Here is a 23,594-nt window from a genome sequence, read left to right as displayed (position 1 = left end):
ACACATGAGAGATGATGGGTATGCCTTCTCAACAATATATAATACGTATGATTGTACAGTATACAGAAGATTGAAACTGGCACCGAACCAGACGTACCCCACTATGGATCAATAATGGCCGTATGCTAACTTGAGTTCCTTCAAGTATAGGCAGAACTCAAGAAACCTCCATGCACTTGGCTGGCTAGGGATACAGCCCAATGGAACCAAAAATGGCCAAAAGAGAAAATTCTTTTGAGTAATGTAGAAGGAAATCAGAGTATTATCGGATATCCCTAGCGGCATTTTTTAAATGCTGAAGCCATGGTAATTCTCTTCTGCTCTAATGGCAGTTGGAAGTTATTTTCATAGTTCTGCAGGTTAATAGTGTTGTACAGACACGGAGGCCAAAGTTAGACCTGGCATTGCCTTTTCTCTAACAGCTCTATCTTTATTTGTCTGTAGGTCGTATTGCAGCTTTCACCCTAAGAATCAAAGTGATGATGGTGACCCATCTATCCAGTACATAACACAGAGTCCCCCAAACCCCCCCCCCCCCCCCCCACACACACACACAGATTAACAAAATATATAAAAAAGTACAGATAACTTATGTAATGCAAACTAAAGTCTTATTCAATTCACTGAGTATTAAAATTAGACAGAGATAGCAGATATGTGACCAAAAGCCAATACAACACCAAGATGTGACCTTATAAGTGAAGTATGTCTAAATACAAGTCAAATAGCACAATACCCTGGGTATTAGAATACAATTTGGACTTGGCCCGCTTTATCATTCCTATAACTATATGACCATGAGCATTGACACTCGGGTTGGTCACGTGTTTGCTGTATAAATTTTTAAAAAGTCGATGACAAAATTCAGACTGACTTTGTAATGAAGGCATTAAAATGTTGTGAAGCATTATTTATTGATCTGTACAACCCTTTTTAAGGGAGCACTAATCTGCAGTCCCGCGAGAAGTCGTATATGAAGATAATGGATAGTCCCCAGTAGAGCATAGCTCGGTTTCTTTGCTAATGAAATATCAGACCAAAGACACAGGTTGTGTGTGTGTGTATGTGTGTGTGTGTGTGTATGTGCATGTGCGTGCATACATGCGTGTTCTGCATGAGCAAAAGAGTGTTCATCCTCGCAGACGAAACTTAGCTGTTATATTTTTCTGTGTAAGACTTAGCAGTTAAAATAGTTTATTTAAGAAAAATTTTTGATCAGCATTGTTGCACATTTTAATACAGTAAATAAAACCCAGCAATCATTGCAGTAATCTGTCACTGGCACTGAAACAAAGTCGTAGGAATTTAAGCCATCTCCTGTTCATTTTAAAAATTCATTGCCAGGAAAGAGGGCCCTGAAGGTGAATATTGCAATACTAATATTAGGGGGCTTTTCATTGGACATTACTGGCAGTATATAGTATAAACGTAGAAGCTAAGTATGAAGGGTGATATCATTTAATATCAGAGTAAAATCGAGACTTTTCTTAATGGGATGCTATAGCACAGGAGGACTTCAGCATGGCTGCACCCACAAGTAGTGGTGCTAAACAGAAGTGGAAACGACACTCTTCTTCTGGCTTCAATTGCTCGGAGCACCTTTTGCGCAAAGAGTTTGCCTGGAACCACATCGAGTTTTGCAGTAGCAGAGGCATTTGCTTACACTCAATCTATTAGCATTTGCTTTAATGTTTATGTGCCAAAGGCAGACAAAAGCTAACATGGCCAAGTGTGAATCGGTGAGTTAGGCGTTTGAAGTGATTTTTTTTTTCTTAATCAATATGTTCTTAGGATTTTGAATATGAAATGGCAGTAGCATTAGCATGCATTTAGACTGAGATAGTAGGAAACAAACAGATTTGATAAATTTATTATGGATTATTTTTTACACTAGCGTATAAAGTATTAAAAAGTGATCATTTTGTGAACTGGTTGATGGTGAATATACATATTTATATATGGACGGTACGTTTATGCTAACATTTCAGACATTTGACTTTTGTATATATGTGAAACATCTACAGTGACCAGCAGATCTAGAAAATAAATTAGAAATAGGTTTTTCAGCATTATCCATTTTGTGTCAACCTTACATCCTGTAACTCTGTTGGCACAAAATTTTTCAGGACATGTTTTTCGTCCCCTTATTTAATTAAATATCGCAATAAGTCGGTATTTGATTGTTATTTTGTTATGTTGAACCACAATGGCTGATTTTAAATTGGCTTGTGAGTGAATTGTAGTTTGGTTTTGAAGAAATATCTAAGGTCTGTTAATGAGTCCTGAGATGGGGAACATTCCTAAGGGAGATTCTCAGGCTTTTTATTTTGTTGCTGAGTGCAGCCAAGATTTTGGTCAATAGTTACTTCAAAAACCATAAAGTGTCATTCCACAATATTTTATACAAGAAAGAAAGAGGTTTCAAAGAAATGGACTCAAATTTTGACATTCTTTTGGCAATTGCCCCTTTGGTATGTATGCTGTAATTTTTGTCCTAACAGTGTCAGTGTCAGTGTCACAGGTAAAGTCACCGAAAATATTTAAGTAAAGGAATTCACAAATTACAAAATTACATATCTGTTAATCACGCAAAATGTGTACAATCACATTAACCTTAATTCTGGCTTTTAATCATAATTAGCATTTCAATTTAGATAACTGTGCATTGCCTGAAATGCTTTTAACATAATTAGAAAACTTTTCAAGGATAATTTTGATGCCTGCTTTGTGTACAGAATTCATTGATTGACTGTAAGATTAATAGGCAGGTCTGGGATGGCCTTGGGGAATGCACAATATCTTATTCTTGAAAAAGAACTAATGGTACAACTTGGCCTTTCATTATTGCCAGACCAACTTTTTTATCATAATTCATGAGAAAGTCACAGGTGAGGTTTTAACAAGTTTCTTTAAACATGGGTCTTTTGAAAACTACCAGTTAGAGTTCTATATGTTAATATCAAAAGTCGATGTGTTTTTTAAAAGAATGATGGACACTGCGTATTGAAGTCTCAGAGGTTGGACCTGAATGCAAATAGGACTCGCATGCCCAAACACGTGTGTACAAGTCAACACACTGTTTGCACACTGCACATGCATAATTTATATATATATTAAGCTGTGCACAGAATTTGCGTGGGTGCTTAACGACATATTGTCATGATGCTACTACCTTCTTCAAGATGTTAGGGGCAGGTCTAATACAAAATCTAACTCTCTCTTTTATCAGAAAATTTGTTACTCTGATAAAACATGATGTTGTGTCATTACATGAGCAGAAAATTGTGAGCTCCTGTTAAATTATGAAAACTAATCCAAGCTGTTACATCCACAGAGTCACCAGATGGTGAACACGCAGCAGGTGGGCATTGTACAAAGTTTTCAGAAATTTGGTAACTGGACTTAGTTATCTTACTTTATCCTACAGTAGGCAGTTTGAAAAGTACATAGTGCACCTTTTAAACACTCTTCACATTATATATTTTTCTTTGAAATGTTTATGAGTCTAGTAATTGCAGATATCTTAGTTGTCCAGTTATGATGAACTTCAAAATTTCAATTTTTTGTTGAGTATCTTTTTGCCTGCAAATGTATGTTCTTGTTCTTTTTATTTTAGTCAAGTCACAAAGAATATTAGAAATTTGGGCAACATGGGAGAAAAAACGATTGAAACTGAATCCAGTTTTTATGGCCAGAGTGATTTCTCCAGCATTTAGTATTAATTTTGCATATGCCATGGAGATTGCTGTTTAATTATGGATTGCGTCAGAGGCTCATGTTTACAGTGCTGACAGACTGACTTGACATAGGTATCTTGGTTCATATTGTTTTTATGTTTGATTGATAAAGAAAACTTTAAAATTGTGAAAACTATCCACTTTATTTCAACATGATGTTTTATCTATCACATTTAAAGTTTTGATTCAGTTGATCATATAACATTCTTGTGGCGCTGAGCACAAAAATAATAGCCTTAAAAAGTACAACGCCAGAATAAAGTGTACTTGAATGATGGCCTTCTTCCAGAGTACGACAGGCTCTATCCAGTTAATAATTGCATTTTCAATCAGCATGGGCAACAACTCCATACCATAAAGGTCACTTGAGAACATTTTGAACAAGTTATGTCTGAATTCATAAAGATTATTGACTGGATTTACAATCCCCTGTTTGTAATCATTAGGCCAAAGCAATTGGATACCAGCTAATCAAGAAAGTGTTACAGTGGTATCACTGCTGGTAAATAGAATGACTGTTTTAGTTCACAAATACAGTTGGGCATTTTCTTGGAAAAGGTCAAATTTGTTGTGAAGAAAGAGACCAATGGTAGGATGCAAGTGTGTTTAAGAAGACCTTTTTAAACAGTTTTTCTGTGAGATTACAGCTGAAACTCTGTATCACCGTATGAACCCATTGTTTTAGGACTGAATTTTCTTTCTAAGTTGACATTACATGGATGTAACAAAAGCTATCGAATAAAAAGAACTTATAAGTGCTATTTGTGTGTGTGTGTGTATGTGTGTGTGTGTGTGTGGACAGCAGAAGAGAAAAGGAGTACTAAATGTGGCAAGGTGTTACTCTTGTGATTTTTCAATTGATTTTGGCAGCATACTGTATATTAGTAATGAACAGGGCTTTGACTTCAAAGAAATGAACAGAGAAAGAAAGAAAGTAAGATCTTTGTTGGTATGTTTTTATTGAATGCCTTGGATACATTGTAGCAAATGTGATCTAAATGTAGTTCAGAGATAACCACCAAGTAATTTCATAATAGCAAGGCAGCAGATTGATTAGGTATGTTGACAGCTTTTTGGTAGACCGCAAATGTCAAGAGCTTTTGAAACAAAAATTGTCTGGTACACTGCAGGAAAATATTTGTCATTTCAGCGTCTTGCCATTGCCAAGGAATTTGGTGACAAAGCAGCAGAGAGGAGGGCGTACAGCAATCTTGGGAATGCTCACATCTTCCTTGGAGAGTTTGAGGTGGCTGCAGATCACTACAAGTAAGGTTTTTACTTTTGTTTTTTTACCTTATGCCTTGGCTGTCAAATGGCAGACAAAATTTCACCAGAGATTTTTTTTTTCTGGCAAATGCTTATTGTTATTGGAGTGTCTTAGTGATATGTTGCTTTTTTGAAATCTAATATTTTTTAGATGTTATCTTGAATTTGTCCTTGAGACCTTCAACCTTATGAAACAATCCCTAAAAGCTCATGGTATTTTTCTTGGATAATAGGTTTACAGACTGGTTTGTATATTTAGCTGTGATGTAAGCCAGGTTCTATTAGGTTCTTGCTATTCTTCCATTTTCCTTAAGGATATTATAGAACTCCTATGAATAGGCATGATGAGTAGGATGGTAGAAATTTAGGATAATAGGTATAGGAAGGAATGGCATATGCAGATCTGAAGTATATTCATAATCAATATGTATTTGTGATAAGTTGCAATTTTTATCCAAATCTTTGGTGGAAATTTTATACTATATTCATTATTGAACTGTAGTAGTATTGGTATTGTGTATAGAATTAATCAAATGGAGAGAGTGAGGTAAGTATAACACATTAAAAAAGTTAGCTGTGATTCAAGTAGTAGAGTTGGTCAGGGTGTTCCCAATTTCTGAAGGCTCTTTGCCGCCTCCTAAAAAAGGGCAACTAGATAGAGTAAATACCACAAGTCCTCAAATATTCAGGGCACCCAGTTTGCAGATTGATCAATGGTCAAATTACATGCATTTAACTTATAACTTCAACGAATGATTCGCTATTCATTTTCTTTTTCAGAAAAACGCTCCAAATTGCCAAGCAGCTACAAGACCGTGCACTGGAGGCGCAGGCCTGCTACAGCCTGGGCAATACCTACACCCTACTCCGTGACTATGACAAAGCCATCGAGTATCATTTGAGGCACCTGCGGATTGCCCAGGAGCTCCAGGACCGTATCGGAGAGGGTCGGGCATGTTGGAGTCTGGGAAATGCGCACACTGCACTGGGGAACCATGAGCAGGCACTCCAGTTTGCCAGCAAACACCTTCTGATCTCCAAAGAGGTAAGAGCGCATTACTGGTTTCCCAGTTGTTGTATCCTATATGACCAGTGCTTGACCCGAGTTAAGGGTCATGAATCTTGAATCAAAACAGAATTAAACAGGAAAAGGGACAAAATTGATTGAGCTCTGTGAAATTAATGTTGACTTAATGGCAGTAATCACTTCCACCTGGATGCAGGTAACCTCACTGCATGGCTGCATGAACCTGATCTTAATTGGTTTTGATATTATCAATGAGAGAAAAGAGATACTATTGATCATATCATTGTGTTGAAACTGATATTCACATTGTCAGTTGGTTTTGTGGCAGAAAAAAAAAAGAAATGCTGCCTTAGATTATAAAAAGAATGAAGTTGTCTCATAATTATCTAAGGTATATGCAACTTGTGTAATTTCCTTCACCATCTTTTTAACTTTGGGTAGTACCAAGACTGGCTGGACCTTCTTTGCAAGTGCTTTGTCATGTTATAAACTCTCAAAAATAAGGTAAAAGGTAGACCTATTACAAAAAACCATGTTAACCTTTTTTAAACATTCCAACATTTACGATAAATGGAAAATAAATACCGGTGCTGTATTTCCACCAGCATATGGATGCCATGTATATCAATGGTTAATATTTCATATATTTAATGTTTTAGATTGGAGATTCCACAGGTGAAGCCACTGCCAAGATGAACCTGTCTGATCTCAGGACTCTACTTGGAATCAGTCCCAGTGAGAGACTGCCATCAGATCTTGACACATCCAGGTAATTATAACCCAAAATTCAGGTCAGATGCATTCTCGCCTCTTACTTGTTTTGAGGTCCACATATTTTCATGCTTAAGGCACTCTTGTTATCAGCAACAAGCTTTCCATGTCAATCACATACCCATGTCCTGTCATTCAGATTTTGTAGTTATGTATAAGAGCACATGGGCAGTCTCGGCTGATATTTGTCATTGGCATGCCGAACTACAGTGATGGAAATTTTGAAAATGAAAAAGCGAGCCTGTTTCAGCTCTGAAATTATAGTTATGTAATTATTCCCTTGTGTGGGTTAAGATGGAGAGGAATTCAATGGGATCAATTTTTATCAGTTGGATGCAATCTTGTCTAGCCATTACCTCAGGCAGTGTTTCAGATAGTTTTACAGACGTTTTAACCGATGTACTTGGATAACAAAGTGGTCCTCTTGGGAATGTTTTCCATTACTGTTTTCTCTTTGCCCTCCAAAACAAAGCAAAAAACAACAGGGTCCAAGGGGGGGGGGGAGACTAAAAATTCAGTGATACCTCTATTAGTATTTGCTGAGTGTCAGTCCATTTAGTCACAATCTTTACTTTTGCACGAAAAAAAAGAAGTTGCTCTCGGATATATTTATATAGGAAGTGTTGCATCTTGACTTTGGGTTTTATTCATTCCCACACAAAATTTTGCATTGAGAAGCAAAAAAAAATCTTGATTTATCTTGTGCTTTCTGCAATGAACCATGTAGAATTTTGGGAGTGAATTTATACTTCCTTTAAATTTTTTCACTTGTGGTTTGAATACTGAGTGTGTTAGATGTGATTTCTTGCACATCTTGATCCAAAGCCATCTGTACAAGAATAAGATAACATGTATATTGTGTTAGCTGGGAAGACTGCATTGTGTTCAAAACCAGCTATGAACATTTCATTGTGATGTCTTGAAAATGAGATCAATCTGTGCCACAAACAGTTAGCCATCTAGCACTCAAAGTTAAAATGGTCTAAGAATCAATCTTTTTGTCCCAAAGGCTTTGAAAGCAGAGACAATGGCCAGTAAATGAACAGATGTATTAGATTTTACAGACCTTCCTTCAGTTCTACAGGCAGATAAGCATTCAGAAAAGAACAACTTGTACCTGTTGTTTGATATATTTTGATAGATATATTAAAGATACAATTCTGGTATGTTACTATTAAACTATTGCCACTTTTTACGCAAACACTTAATAGTATTTTTCAATTACGATATTTTCTTATTTATTATTATATTTTATTTATAAGTATCAGCACAGACCAGCAGAGCCTGGCTTCCTCCTACACCACGACAGATTCAGACAGGACAGACGACAGCGGAGGTAGGCAGAAATATTATGGGATGGCTAAGATATGAACACACAGGGTGATACCCTTTAAATAACTGCAAAATGAATAAACTGGCATGAATTTTTATCCATCTTGCACCAATTTTGAAAACAGTTTAATTGAGACTATCAAGTCATTTCTCGAGGACATGATGACATTATGATTTTGTTTGTTGGCTATCTAATCACTTTAAAAGATTTAGGTATTTTATTAAATAATCTTAGTATGTTTATTTTTACATTGTTAATTGACAGGATATATTCTTATCTACTTAAATATGAATAGTCTTCAAAACTTACCTTCTCTGTTTCTAACAGGTACCCGCAATTCAAACCGCCAGAGAAGACACAGCATGGAAAACATGGAGCTGATGAAGCTCACTCCTGACAAGAAAAATGTGAGTACTTGATGTTCTTGAAGTTGTTTTTCAGGCTAGGTTTCAGTCCAGTATTATCTCAGATTAATGGAAAGAAGGTGCAACGTGATGATACCTTTGTGCCTAATCTAAATTTCAGTATTATGCGTATTTCATATTAAGTAACACCAACATAACCTATAACGAAGATCTAGCTTTAAGCCTATTAGTTTGTAATTTGAGGCAACCTGGCTGTATTTCAATCATTATTACTTGGATATTCCAGCATAAATCCCATACCAAGCCAAAATCCCACAGGCTACAGAAGTCTGCCACCGTGGCGACGGATATCGATGTTGAGAATCGCGACCCACAGAGCAGTGGGGATACAGTTCACGCCGCCAAAGTGGTCACTTTGAAAACCATTGGAAAGGGGGTAAGTCAGAGTGAGTGCCTGGGGAAAATTTAAACACTTACCTCTATGGTGTGGCTATTTCACAGTAAAGCTGGTATATTATCTTGGAAAACCCCTGGATTACCACCCCTGACATGAAATGAGCAGTACAGAGAATATCTGTTTACAGGGTGGTCATTTATTTCATGCACAACAGCCTTGTTTACAGGGTGGTCATTTATTTCATGCACAACAGCCTTGTTTACAGGGTGGTCATTTATTTCATGCACAACAGCCTTGTTTACAGGGTGGTCATTTATTTCATGCACAACAGCCTTGTATACAGGGTGGTCATTTATTTCATGCACAACAGCCTTGTTAACAGGGTGGTCAATTATCTCATGCACAACAGCCTTGTTTATAGGCACAACAGACTTTTACAAAGTAGTTAGCTGTTTCACAAGTTTCACAGTTGTACAACAACCTTGAATCATGATATAGCTTGCATAGCCAACAAAATTACTTGATGCCCATATCAGATTGGCCTTAACATATTTAACTTATGCAGAAAAGGAGAGAATATGAAAAAAATGCCTTTGAGTAGAGTTGTTATGTCAAACAGATAATGAACCAGGCTTTTAGAGCTGAAAATCAAAGTCATCGTAATGGAATCAGTTACTTGGCAAATTCTCTTGAGTGACTTGTTCCCTTTGATTGGAGGCATAATACTCATCAGTATTGAAACTGAATTCTTATCACTTCTTAGTTGGAAACAGTGAGCTGATAAAACCCAATTTAAACCCAATTTTTTAACTGTTGGGTTAGGATAACTTTTTAGACTCATGGGCAGAATTATCCACAGTTTTTTCTATACTAAGTAAGGTTAGTAAAATAAACAAGTAGAACTGGCTTTATGTTACAGTAAAAAAAATAATTTGGTCACCTCTCTCTGTATCCATTTTCAGCATACAACCGACTTCAGCGGAAATGACGAGGATGATTTCTTTAACCAAATCATGAAATTTCAAAGCCGCCGCATGGAGGACCAAAGATGTTCATTCAAGGTGACAGGTGACCATCCAGTTCCCAATAAAAATAGCCTAGGTAAGTCAAAAATGATACTGCTTACTTACTTTTTTTCTTTGAAAACAGTAGCATCAGAAAATCAGCTTAGCAGATTTGGACAGTTTTTGTATTAGGGACTATTTTTGTGCAGGGGGTATATGTAGTGATATCATTACTTGTTATAGATAAGGGAAATCCCAATATACCTCAAGTCAACATGTTAAAACTATACATTTTAAGTACTGTAACATATATTTTGGACAGTCATTTTCCGAAAGGACTTTGTATTTCTTTATTTTCATTGTATGCAGCACCAGTTCTTACAGATTAAAGTGATGATCGAAATAATCATTAATGCCAATAACATTTTAATTCCAGCTCTTTCCGGCAAAGCAGATGAGTTTCTTGACATGGTGGCTGGGATCCAGGGATCAAGGATGAATGACCAACGGGCACATCTGCCCCAGTTTCCAGGGCTGAATAATAGCCAGGCTGTGATAGGTCAGCTTCTCCACAACAGTCCAGACACCGCTGTACCAGACGACAACTTCTTTGAAATGCTTATGAGATGCCAGGTAGGACCCCCTTTTTTATTGCTAACTTCAATGAAATGTCTCTATATTTTTATTTTTTTTTTTTTAATTACTTTTCCTTGATTGTTAAGAAAATCATCATCATTATCATCAATTTATTTTAATACTGTCCTGGCTGACATGGGTCCTCTTTTCTTTTCCACAGTCTATCTCAGGGGCTCTGTATACTTCTATTCTTGCCCATTTTGTGAGGCTGTTTAGTAATTTTCAGGTGTCTGCTTTCATTTCTTCTGCCATTCATTTTTATGTACAGACATATCATGTCTGCGCATATAGCCATAGTGTTACCTGTCTATACCAAATTTTTAATGAATTGTGTTTTGGGCATTTTTTATAACATGTACATTCGTACATTCTGTGGTACATTTAGCATGCTTTCTTAAGAGACATCAATGTTGCTTTCAGTTTTTGCATTGACCTTTCATTTTCTATGCCTCCTGACTAATATCACAATTTTACCAAGTGCTTCTGAGATGCCTTCAAACTGCACTTTGAGATAAATCGATTTGACAATAAACCTATTGTATTTTTTTCCACCTTTAATGTGTATGAACAATAGCTGTGTTCTTTACTGTAAATGAATACTGTATGTTGGCACTGCGTCTTTTGTATTCTAGGATTCTTTATCGTGGTTTTGTGTGTGCAATTTCATAAAAGAAAGTGGGTTGGGGGGGGGGGGGGGAACAGTTCTGATTGAAAGACAACTCTTTTTGCTTGGGATTAGTGCCTTGACAATGTGATCCATACTGCAAGATGTTTTTCCAAAATAATTGGTCTCTTGTTTTTAAAGCATCTGTTCAGAAGTGTAATGGCTGTTTTGTGATTTGTGGATGTGTATTTAATATGTATTTAATTTGAGACTCCAGTATACAATGTAAAATTTAAGTATTTTGAAATAACTCATTTGGAAGGTGTTAGTTAACTTGTTGTCCTATTCAAAATCTGTAATTATAGTACGATACTGCTGCTTTTTGCATATCTTATAATGCATTTGATGCATTTAAAATAATCGTTCATTAAATTCTAACAAAATAAATTGATTTTTCAAAAACAGTGCTTGGTAAGTGATACTTAAAAAATATATATGAAAAACCTCTTTACAAAAGCAGATAATCAAGTATTTTACATTGTTGTAAGCTAACATATCTTTATCATTTAAAATTTAATATGCTAGCATGAGTCTAGAATATGCTATGCATTAGATTGTATAATTCAGACTATAAATACTTAACCTTGTGATAAACCTCAATCTCTATTGATTTTTTTAATGTTTAATGACAAGAAAATTTAAATATTGAAGTGTAACCACCTTTTGCTTACCATACTTGTGTCTTCTCCTTTGAGAATCATATGAAGCAAGGTTGTTAATTGTGTTTATTTCCTATAAGCAGTGAGACATAAGATAAGAGCATGCACAGGCATATCCCCCTCCCCCCTTCTCTCTCTCTCTCTCTCTCTCTCTCTCTCTCTCTCTCTCTCTCTCTCTCTCTCTCTCTCTCTCTGAGTTCTTATACAAACTGTATAACCTCAATGAAAGAAGTGAAGAAATCCCTTATAGGTCTTTTAATGCAGCATGGCAGCAGGGATATAAGACTAGCCACAAACAAACATTTCCTAAAACTCTCAGTTCATGTGTAAGTTGTATTTACCTGACAAAAAAATCAGTTATTTCTGATAGAGAAAAGGCATTCATAAACCCTCAAATCCCCATGTGTCTTAAAAAATAGGCTAGAAACAGCCCATACGCAGAGAGCCTGTCTGCCTCTCTATCTATCTCTTTCTCAGCCAGCATACAAACTGTGCTTTCACGCACACGGAACAGCCTGTACAGTTTCATCCTTTGGATCAATAGGAATGAGATTAAAAGTGTTTCATATATTATAACCTTAAAACATTATTCAAACTGGACATCCTGTTGTAAGCGTCTGGCAGCCTGAGCACCTGGAGAGTCGGAAAAAAGGATGTGGAGATGTCTTTGGGTGTACCTATAGCTGATCTTTAGTGGGATTTTTTTTTTTTTATATAAAGAGAAAAGATATAATTACTGCTCTGGTGCAGTGAGGATTAGCTTGGCTGTTAGTCGTGGAGGGGAAGTAGGTAGACCGTTCCCAGGAATTCATTCACAGAATTCAGAGAAATGGCCACTGCAAATTTGAATTGTGATATTGAAGCAGCCAGTTCGGGAGAGGAGGTATGATCTTTTTTTTTTTTCTTTTTTTTTCCATTTTGTTTATTTGCTGGTTATCTTGTACGTGGATCAGGTAAATCATTAAGTGTTGAAGGTAATACTGGTGATTTAGATTTTGTAAAAAAAAAAAAGCTTTGTTTTATTACTGATATGATAAAACATAGAAAAAAATGAGCATGGGAAAATATAGGGTCATTTCAATCTCCAGAAGTTCTGTGTGAGGTACAAAAGCAGAAGATAGCAGGATGTATAATTGTCAATTTTCTTGCAAGTTCAAATGGATAATTACCTTTACTGGCTTTACAGAGGAGATCAATTTTTTGTCTCGCCAGGTTTTGGAGACTGTACTAGCTGAAAGTTATAGTTAAGTTCAGGCTCCCTTAACATATTAGCCCTGAATGTTTTGTTTTTCTAAAAGACTTGACCCAGCCAACAGAAATCATTGCAAAGGCAGTTTGTCATTTCCTAGCAAATTACACATGCATTACTGAGAGGCTATAATTGGAATTTTAAAACCATTCTCCCAATAAACTCTCTTTTGGCCAAAGATATCAGTTTAGGGTAGATACATGTGTATAAGGAGGATCTGTGACAATATAACCACAGGATTTGAAGATTTCAAAGAAGGTATTGATTTGTATCTCTTTATCTCATTCCTTCCTTGTTTCTTTGACAAGGTTTCCAGGTTTTTTTTTTTACTAAGAAACACTAAGAATTACGATTTTGCATTGGTGGACTAGGATCATTCCTCCTAGATTTGTATATATTGCAGAAACAGCGTGTGAAAAATGCCCAGATGTATAATCTCAGTGGTGTGTGAGGTTATTTTGTTTAGTGGGTTCCAGGTGTGTCTTCAGCCCTGCTGGTAGGCAGTCGGGTTAGATTTCCATTGAGATTTACATGTTCACATGAAATCTTTTATATATTGTTGTGTACCACACTAGGATAGGAGGTTAGTCATGCCCATGGGAGTGTAAGATTTGGTTAGCATTAGAACAGTTTCAGCTGGAGCTTTTGATATGTGACATTCTGCTCTTAGGGAGATTGTCCAAGGGTCCTGAATTGGTTTGAAAATGATTGTGATTAAAGCTCTTTTAGATGACATAGGATATTTTTATTTTTGTAACAACAAAACCTTCTGCTATGGTTTTTATCTATTTACTTTTGTTTTGTTTGTTTATTGCTTGATGTAAGAATGTGTTAACAGGCAGTTTTTCTATATCCAATAATAACATTGTTGTAAACTACTTACTGTACTTCTTTATGGTTATTATTATTATTATTGTGATTATTATAATTATTATTTTGAAAAATGATGTTTATATCATGACATAGACCTATATCATCATGTAGAGCCATATGGATGAGCTTGCACAAACCTAATCAATGGCTTCTCTATTGTGGACTGGAATATGGTCAGATATTCATTCCATTTTGCTCGGCAAATGGCTGTGCTATTATCCCTAACAGCATAGACAATGCTATCCATGCAGCTGCATGGTGTAGCTTGTCAGAAATATCAATAAAGAAATTATGAATGAAAACACCGGGGCAGGTGATAAAGGCTTTTTAGCTAGAAGAATGCCAATATGGAGAAAACGATGAAGTGCGTTTCTCACGGCTTCAAACAAAATTAGCCACTAGTGCCGTGTGTGCTTCAGCATTGTTATAGATCGTGCCTACTCTGGGCGCAAAATCCTTATGCTTTTGTTTTCCAATTAGAGAACATAAATCTTCTGGGGGATTATTGGTATTATGGACAGCTCTCTTTAGTGAAATGACCTATAATGAGAGATATAATCGTATGCCAATGGTAATTACATTTTCTTAGAAACCACAGAAAGATTTTTCGGACCATAATAAGGTAAATTCATTCTACCAGTGGTGAATTTTCTTGTCTTAATTGTTTTTATGCCAAAGATGTTTACCTTTTTCAATGCTGGGACTTTGGCACCAGCATCATCACAACCAAAACAATTTAATGCTAATTCCGGGAGGTAGATTATGATTCTAATTAAGTTTCTAGGTCATGCAAGAGATCCTACGTAATCCATCAGTTTAGCTCTTTTTGTTTTGTAGTTGTTGTTTTTTGTGTTATTGAGTTGTAGAGTCATTGGGTGCATAGTCAGCCATGGGGTACCTCAGACTTCAATTACAAAAAAAAAAAAAAAAAAATAGACGAAAAAAGAAAATACTGTGCTATTTTGTGTCCTTTTCATCTTTTTCGTATGCTGACTCAACACTGTAGAGAAGTGTAATACTAACCAGATCCTTACAGTTTCACCAAATCCACCCAGTGCACTCTTTAATGAAATGCATGCATGTCATAACATTTTTGTAAGTTTTTGGTTCAAATTTGCCCTGGATTCAGCCATTGTTTTAGCAGTTGTTAGGCATGTTTGGAAGCAGGTGAAGTGGTTTCATAATGGATGATCATCTGGGATGATAAGGGTGAAGTGGGGTTCAATATTTGCAAAGCAATATTTGTTAAGGACGAGAAACTACTTGTACTAATGTGGCCTCAGAATGACCCAGTAGGTAAACTGATATAATGGCATGTTAAGTTTACTAGCATATATATATATTTTTTTCGATTTGGCAAATTCGCCCAGTTTTAGCCTTTACTGTTTAAAATTGGTGAATAATTGTGAAGTATTTCTTACTTTTTCTCATTATTTATATGAACAGGCTTTCATTAGTGCTATGTGTGTACGTGTGTGCCTTCATGTATATGTTGGTATAGATTTGTATGTATTGCTGTCATTACGTCTCCTAGAATTTTTAATGTATTTTATCCTGAAAAGTCAACGTGGGAATAATAATAACATGAAATGTGGTCATTTTGTTATCTTCCCCCTGCATGTTGCATAACTTTTCTGTTATATTGATCTTTTCATTCTGAGGACATTTGTCCCAGTAGAATGTGAACAAAAGCCTCCAATTATTTACCTGCAGGGTTTTGATTAATGATGCTTTTCACAGAATGTTACAGTTCTGTACAATTGTTTTTTAGGTGACATAAAGATAAATGCCAGTAGACACTTTTTAGGCTTGAATTGTTGTTATAGTTGAAGAACAGTTTAAGGATTCGCAGCATGTAGGAGATTTAAAAATGGAAGAGAAGAAAAGAAAGGAAATCACAGTTGTTGTAGATGTAGCAGTAAGGGACCATTCCCACAGATACTTGGATCGATCTATCTCCCTGGGGAGTCTCACTAAATTGCTTTCAACTTAACCGGCTTAAATGTCTGTCACACCTAGTAAAGCTGTTAGGGGGTAATTATCTTTACCCTCTAGATAATTTGGTAGGCGTGACAAACATTTAAGCAGGTTAGTTGATAGCAATTTAGTGAGACTCCCCAGGGAGTTAGACCGATCCTGATGGATCGATCTAGGCATGGGAACCCAGTCTAAGAGGCACTGGGATGTAGGTTTCCTGAGCTACTGATCATTGCTTCTGGTCTTTTCAACTAATTTTGCCAAACTAATCTACTGCTAATCCACCCACATGATTTAAAAAATTGAAAGTCTAAACACCCTATATATTTTTCAATTCAGTTTAACTATTTACATATCCAATGAAACTATTTCTTATACAGATAAATTCTTAAACTCCACCAGCTGTCATGGCAATTGTCAACTTAAAAAACCTGTACTCGTGCACGGTATTCTGGCTTGTAAAATTAACTGTTATATTCACTACCATTGGAAACAAAGGTCCAGTGTTGTTGCTGTGTTGTACGATTATAGTACAATTATAGACGTTCCCATAACCTCCCAAAAAGTGACTTGACCACCTAACTTTGGTCTAGTTTTCCCTATCAAATATACAGTTTCCTTTCCGATTGCCAGTTCCTTGCCTGTGTGAAAGTGATGAGTCGGTGAAGTGCAATCCCCTGTTTTTGCCGCAAGCTACAGTTCAATTTGCTGTAAATGCCCCATTAACAGTGTGCAGGATATCCCTTTTCAAGGAAATGTGTATGGATTTTTACGTTGTATATACTCGTCTTGGTTTGGGTCACACATTCCATGAACGTGCTGTTTATGTAAACAACATCAAGAGAGACCTCACTTGAGTATAGGTGTCACTCTTAGTACAACCTGGCCAATGGTAAGGCTGCTAAAGTTTTCTAAAATCAATTTATTTAAATTACTTAAACTTGATATACACACTTGTTTGATTCAGAAAGCTAAAAGTTCTTATGCTACCGTAAGTTATGAAAGAAATGCTGTCCTATGTTGAGGCACAAACTTACAACTCAAAAATGGATTTTGGATCTCAATTCTTTGGATGCAGGTAGTGAATAAGGATGTTGAAGTCTCCAGGGAAATGTTATATTTGGATAGATATACCTAATCTGGGTAACTATGTTTTTTTTTTTTTTTTTGCCTTGGTTGGTTTGTTAGTTTTAAAAGTGTTAAAGTGTTAGTGTTAAAACAGCCTGACTCAAAAAGTTATGGACGGATTTTAATTAAAATTTCAGGATAGGCCAGAAATGGTCTAACTTAGAATTCATATTGGTAAGATTTCGGTGGTTACATTTTAACCAAATAATAAATGATGTTAAGTAGAATTGCACTGCCTTGGCAGAGGTCTGCATTCTCTGAGTGCTTTTCTAGTACCCACTTGCTTGTGGTTGGAAGGTGATCAATAATAAAGGACTGAGAAGTTTTTCATGCTGTTAGAATATATTATCCTACATAGCATGACCATAGTTAATATAAACAGACATACTTGTGTCCTGAGAGAAATAACATCGCATACCGATGATTAGGATGTATCATGGGATTTCTGTTTTTTTCCCCAAACCTGGCAGTGCCAAGGAAATAAGAACAGCAGACCATCAACTGGCAGAATTTACCCCCTCCCCTTCTCCACCCTACCACACCCCACTTTCAAAAATTTTATATCAGATTTCCACAACTCTCAGAAAAGACCTCTCTGAACTTTGAAAAAGCAAAGTTTTGCTGGTGGATAGGAATTTCTAGGTCTGATGCTATATAGATAAAATACTGTTTTTTGTCATCATTTCAGTTATCTTCAGTTGGCTTTTCAACCAGTATTGGATATCTGAAAACTGTAAGGCTTATGTAAACAGATGTGATTGCCTCTTGAAAAGTTTTTTTTTTTTTTTTAAATAAGAATAAAAAGAGATGTATCATTCTCCTTGGATTTCTTTTGCGGCACGTGACATATGATTGTTCAAGTTAGGATTTTTATGGATGCTAGCAGTAGACAAACAGTTTACAATACATTTCAGAAACAGAATGTTGTCTGCTCAATTTGCAACTTGGTGGATAAAATAGCAAAGGATGCTGAAGAGGAGGGAAAACTTATCCTTTCTTATTATCATCAGAAAAAATATTCCCCTGCTATTGATTCTTTTTCAAAATCCCATAATTATCCAAACGATCATTCCCAGAAAACATGCAAATAGCATTCCTAGTCAGTGCATACAAAGGATGTAAATTGTGATCAAGGACACCTAAACTAAACTGTAAAGAAATTGATCTCTACAGGTGTCTGTGTAAGTGTTCTTTATTACTATCAGATAAGACAGCTAGAGGATAATTGTTTCCTGACTGATTGCTCCGTTTCACCATCTTAAGTTTTCTGTGGCCAGAGAGAATGCCCTAACTGCAGCAGTGAGGGAGGCTTTTATGGAAATATGGGGCAGGGTTTGCAAAGGAGTTGAGGCTTTGAAAAGAAAATGTGTCATATATATATATTATAATTTAAAACAGTCAGTGAAGTAAACCATGGTCCAATAAACCCACTTTTTGGTGTTAACAGCACTGTTGGAATGTGAATAGGATTAAAATTAGTCTTTGCTACACGTAAAATTTCCACACTGTTGTCTAATAACTGTCACAATGAGTTAAATATAGAAAAGATTATTATCCCATCTCTTCATTTCATTATTCAAGAGCAGTTTATTACTGTGAAGTAATTGTAAGCATGAATGAAACTCATAATAGGGTTTGTATATTCCGTAGTTGCTTATAAGTATAATCAAAGAAGAAACAATGGTTTTCACTGACAGTGGATTGGGTAGATATGATAGAATTGCTGTGTGTTTCTTTATAATGATAATCGTGTTTATTAAAATAGCTGTTGGATTATTGTTAATCTGATTAGAAAACCAGGTAGTACTACTTGATGTACTAAGGTGTGTGGGGTTTTTTTTTTCTTCTTTTTTTTTTTTTGTCAAAACAATCTTTTTTTTCTCCTGAGCTTTTGTACACATCCCAGCATATCTTGAACTAATTCAGTGACATTCCCCACTGTCACGGTTGTATTTTATTTGTTTATTTATTATACTGTCCATGTACTGTACTATTTATTATATTATCCATGATGTTTATTATCAAATTTATTATTGTAAATTTTCTAAATATGTCCAGTTTGGTTGCACGGTCATTTGGTTGGTTACCAAAAAATATAATAAAACAGCTATGCGTATGATCTTTATGAACTCGTACATTGAATGGAATCTGTGTCCTAAATAAATTTTCTACATAAATTTCAGTGTGTAATGCCAACACTGGTCTCCAGCCAGATACCAGCTAAACTGAAGCCAGTAAAATGTTGTAAATTTGTTCAGTTACTGGCCACCATTACTGCTACAGGGCCATAAGATGCTCAGACCTGTTGTCCCCAAGAGTCAGTTGACTGATAAGTTTTTGGCACAGTCTGAAATTCAATTGTTTGAAGGATTTGTTGGCTTTCAATGTAGTCAGATGGTTAACAGTGTTGCATACTTAACATTGGATTAAATTTTTTTTTTAAATTATATGGTAGGAATATTCTTGAATTGCCCATCAAGGTTTATTGGTCGCGCAAGAAGTTTCAGATGTTTAAACCTCTGTACTTGAAGTCGCCCTATCTGCCATTTGTGGAACTAATCAAGTGTGTCAAGCCAGCACTAATTTCCATAAAACAAGCAATGAATATGCTCTTCAACCCGCAAGAGACATGAGGAGATAAGATTGTCTGATAAAATGAATATTTTATGGGTAAACCAAAGGAGTAATGTTCAAGAAGAGTGCTAAGCAACAGCTGACATTTCCAACAAGATAAAAAAAGAAAATGGTGATTGTGATTAGAAGTTGGCATGAAAAAAAAAACTACTTTCATATTAAGTTTCATAAGTAAAGATATTAACAAATTTTGATTTGCCCCATTTAAAAAAAAATCCTCCTGAAGCAGACTATTGCAATCCAGTAACCTCATAAGTTAAGCAAGCACCTGTCATATTAAGATTGAGCACCAGTCAATAACATAAAGAACACCATTTTTTGGCACGCCCCTGCTCATGTCTTGACAGTTTTCAATAATTTAAATGCTCTTCCTTAGCAAATGGAAGGTTTTATCTAAGGTCTTTGGTAAACCAAACATTAATATCTCAAAGCTTGGCATTTTTGTCGATAATATACTATGTTATGTTTGACTTTATTTCCCCCATATTATTGGCACTTTCACAGTTTTAATTGGTAAAAATGACAGATCTTTAAGATGTGATAATCCTGTTAGTGTTAACTGAAAAGATAGTGGCAGACCTATATTGAATGCAGATGATTTTTAATTTAATATTATTCAGTGGACTTTGGCCCACTAGAGAGCATAAGGTCAAAGGTTAGAGCCAAGGCTCAAATGTCCTCAACTTTGACTGAGTTTATGATAGAGTGATGCAAAATTTGTAATTCATTTACTTCACTATCATCTTGAAGTTTTTGCATTTGTCAGAAATACAGAACTGTGGAATTATGGAATCAGTCATTTTTCTTTAAAGTGGGTAAGAAAATAAGTGATACCCAAACTTGATATAATAATTATATTAACTCTTTAAATGTGGTGTTTTTTCTGCTTAATCAGACGTCATCATTAAGGAATTACCTTGCCTTGCAATAAACAGCAATAAAACTAGCTAGTTCTTGAAAACTAATTAGGTAATATAAACCCATTTAAGGTTTTTTTCCTGTTCAGTAATTGAGAAAGCACTCGCTGAGTCATTGTCTTTTAAAACTATTCAGTCATTGTTTAATTATACATTCTAGAAATATAAATACCTGCATCATTGGAAGTAGAAAATATGATAATAAGATTAATTCTGTATTTTAGGCTTACTACTGTATTACAAACTTTCAGTTATGCATATCAGGTATAGTACGGCTGCTACTGTGTACAATTTTATATAATAAAAATAATAATAATAATAATAATAATAATAATAATAATAATAATAATGGCCTGTTTGAGGTGGAATGCCTGCAGGATGTACTCTATGACATTTATTGAAAACAAAAGATTCAGAAGTGATGCATCTCACATGTCACACCTGACTGCAAGTTGCAGCACACTCTTAGGTGGTTTGTTCTTGATAACTGCAGTGGTATGCCAAGTCAGGTACACTGCTTGTCAGCGAGGTGTATGCGACATCCATGCAGGCTCTGGGCATGTGTACATTGTGTATGCCTCGTAGACTAGATGGTATATTTATTACATATGCACATTGGATTGCTTAAGACAAAACAAAATGTTGCTTCAGACATGTAAGGTTTTATGAAGGTGTTTGTATTCCATTTGATCAGTGATCAATAAAACCTGTACAGCATGTGAACAGCTGTTGCAGGAAACTTTTTCATTTTTGTTCCAATATGTATCTTTCTCCCATGATATTGGTTGTATTGAGAGAGACAGAGAGAGAGTTTTCCCTTACACAAAAGCAGTGAATTAGCAACAAGTCACTCAGTAAATCGGAGAATGTTTTCTAAATTCTGTGCCAGAGTGACTCTTTAAAAGTAGGTTTATCATGCTATTGATGTTCCTTATGACCAGTTTGAAAATAGACCTATCATACTACTCTAACATATGCATTATGGTCCAGACTGGAGGTACTTAATTTGCAATTAAGTCTTATGTAGGATTAATACAAATGTTTTGATTATCATATTTATAAGGTCTGCATTGAATTTGTAAATGCATCTGCCCTTATTGCTGTTAATACCACCCAGTTTTACTAATTCAGAAGCAGGTTAGATAATACTTCTTTCACACAGTGTGGGCGAGGTACACTCCTTTGATGTTTTCACAATATCAGGAACAGCTCTCGCAAGGGGATGAAAACTAGGCATCTTTGAATGGAATCAATATTGCTTAGTTAGTTACTTATCCATAGATCATGATCAGTGGCCTCTCTAGAGTTATATTGAAACAAAAGAGATTGGTAAATTGAGTGAAAGTGGCATATAATGTGTGTATTGGGAAAAGGGAAATGTTCTCCTGAATCTTGGGTTATTATTTGTAGTTTTGTTTACAAAATATGCCTGCAGTTTTACTTGTTTTTTTCCTCCAGACAGCTATAATTATGCTTTTTTGAAGCTTCTGCTTATTTGGGGCACAGTTAACAAAAAAAACTGTAGTTTTTGTTTGTTTTCTTGAGTTAGGAATATGTTGAGTTCTAGTAAATAAATGCAGAGTAAAATGTTTAAGCAACATGAACTTTGAGTTGTAAATTTTTTGTTTTGTTGGTTTAGTTGAACATTATATACTTACAAAATCTCTTAGCTGTTCCTCAGAACTTTGTAAGCATGATCTGCAGATAAGTTACAATAAGTTTAGAGAAAGCAGAGTTCCTTTATCAGCCAGCACCCAGCTCTGAAGCACCACAACCACCCGTACATTTACTTAATTTATCAACCGACACCCAGCTCTGACGCACCACATCCACCCATACACTTACTTTATCAACCAGCACCCAGCTCTGAAGCACTACAACCACCCGTACACTTACTTTATCAACCAGCACCCGGCTCTGAAGCACCACAACCACCTATACACTCACTTTATCAACCAGCAACCAGCTCTGAAGCACTTTTTCAAATATAGGGCAGTGTTATCACAAGTGATGGCAAACAAGATAAAGCTCTGAGAAGACTATGCAACAAAATACTTCAACACCATGATATTATTCTTGACACAAAATATACAATGCAGTTGTCGCCCCTCTCTTCTGTATGGTTGTGAATCATGGACTACATATAAGAAACATTGAAAATAACTGAATTCCCAAGGTTCTGATCTTGGGATAAAGTGACAAGACAAGATCATGAACACTGGAGTCCTTGAAAGATTGGTCTATCTCCACTGAGGCAATGATGCTGAAGATAATGTTCTGATGGTCAGGTCATGTCATTAGAATGGATTACCACCAAATTCCCAAGCTGTTTCTATTCTGAGAGCTTGCACAAGGGCAGGGAAACAAAGGATACTAACACGAATGCTTCAAAGACAATCTTAAAGTTAACCTGAAATGGTGTAACTTTCCACTATAGCTAGAGACCGAGATTGGTGTTGCTTGACTGCTCTGAGGTTTTGAAAAAATGGAAAATAAGAAAGTGAAGGCAGCAAGAGAGTGACTTCCCAGAATAGTTCCCATGCAGATTAGTGCAAATATAGACTCCCAGTGCCAAATATGCCAGAAACATTGCAAATCCCCAGTTGGGCTTCTTAACCACATAAGGACTCATAAACAAACATAAGTGACTCAGAGTCTTCCCTCCAGAGACTACCATTATATTCTTACAGAATTGTTAACTGGCACGGAGCTTATCTTTTCCAAACCTCTAACCTTTCTGTTCTTTCTGTTCAAGTTTACTGTGTCATTTAAGAATGATTATTGTATTATCCAGATCAAAAGCTCAGGCAACTGTTGCTTGGGAAAATTAACGGGCCTACTGCCAACTTCAACATACGTAAAACAATTTTATGGCTATAGTCTGAATAAATTGAATTGAAATAGTTGAAAATTGTTATTTTTATTAAGAAAATTACAAGTTACTTTAAATGATTTTT

General features: G+C 35.7%; 1 protein-coding gene across 1 annotated transcript in view; it reads left to right on the top strand.

Moving 5' to 3' along the window:
- Positions 1-23,594, top strand: part of LOC106180751 (G protein-signaling modulator 2) — a 58,247-nt gene that overhangs the window by 24,443 nt on the left and 10,210 nt on the right. The window contains exons 6-13 of the mRNA XM_013564853.3: positions 4,888-5,003; positions 5,784-6,048; positions 6,690-6,799; positions 8,064-8,137; positions 8,462-8,541; positions 8,786-8,935; positions 9,859-9,997; positions 10,337-10,533. Of these exons, the coding sequence (XP_013420307.1) occupies positions 4,888-5,003; positions 5,784-6,048; positions 6,690-6,799; positions 8,064-8,137; positions 8,462-8,541; positions 8,786-8,935; positions 9,859-9,997; positions 10,337-10,533 (1,131 nt within the window). The remainder of the gene's footprint in view (positions 1-4,887; positions 5,004-5,783; positions 6,049-6,689; positions 6,800-8,063; positions 8,138-8,461; positions 8,542-8,785; positions 8,936-9,858; positions 9,998-10,336; positions 10,534-23,594) is intronic.

Source organism: Lingula anatina, chromosome 3, assembly GCF_051362555.1.
Source record: "Lingula anatina isolate TDL-2025a chromosome 3, LinAna3.0, whole genome shotgun sequence".
Lineage (NCBI taxonomy): Eukaryota > Metazoa > Brachiopoda > Lingulata > Lingulida > Lingulidae > Lingula > Lingula anatina.
This window is presented reverse-complemented; position numbering and strand designations above follow the sequence as displayed.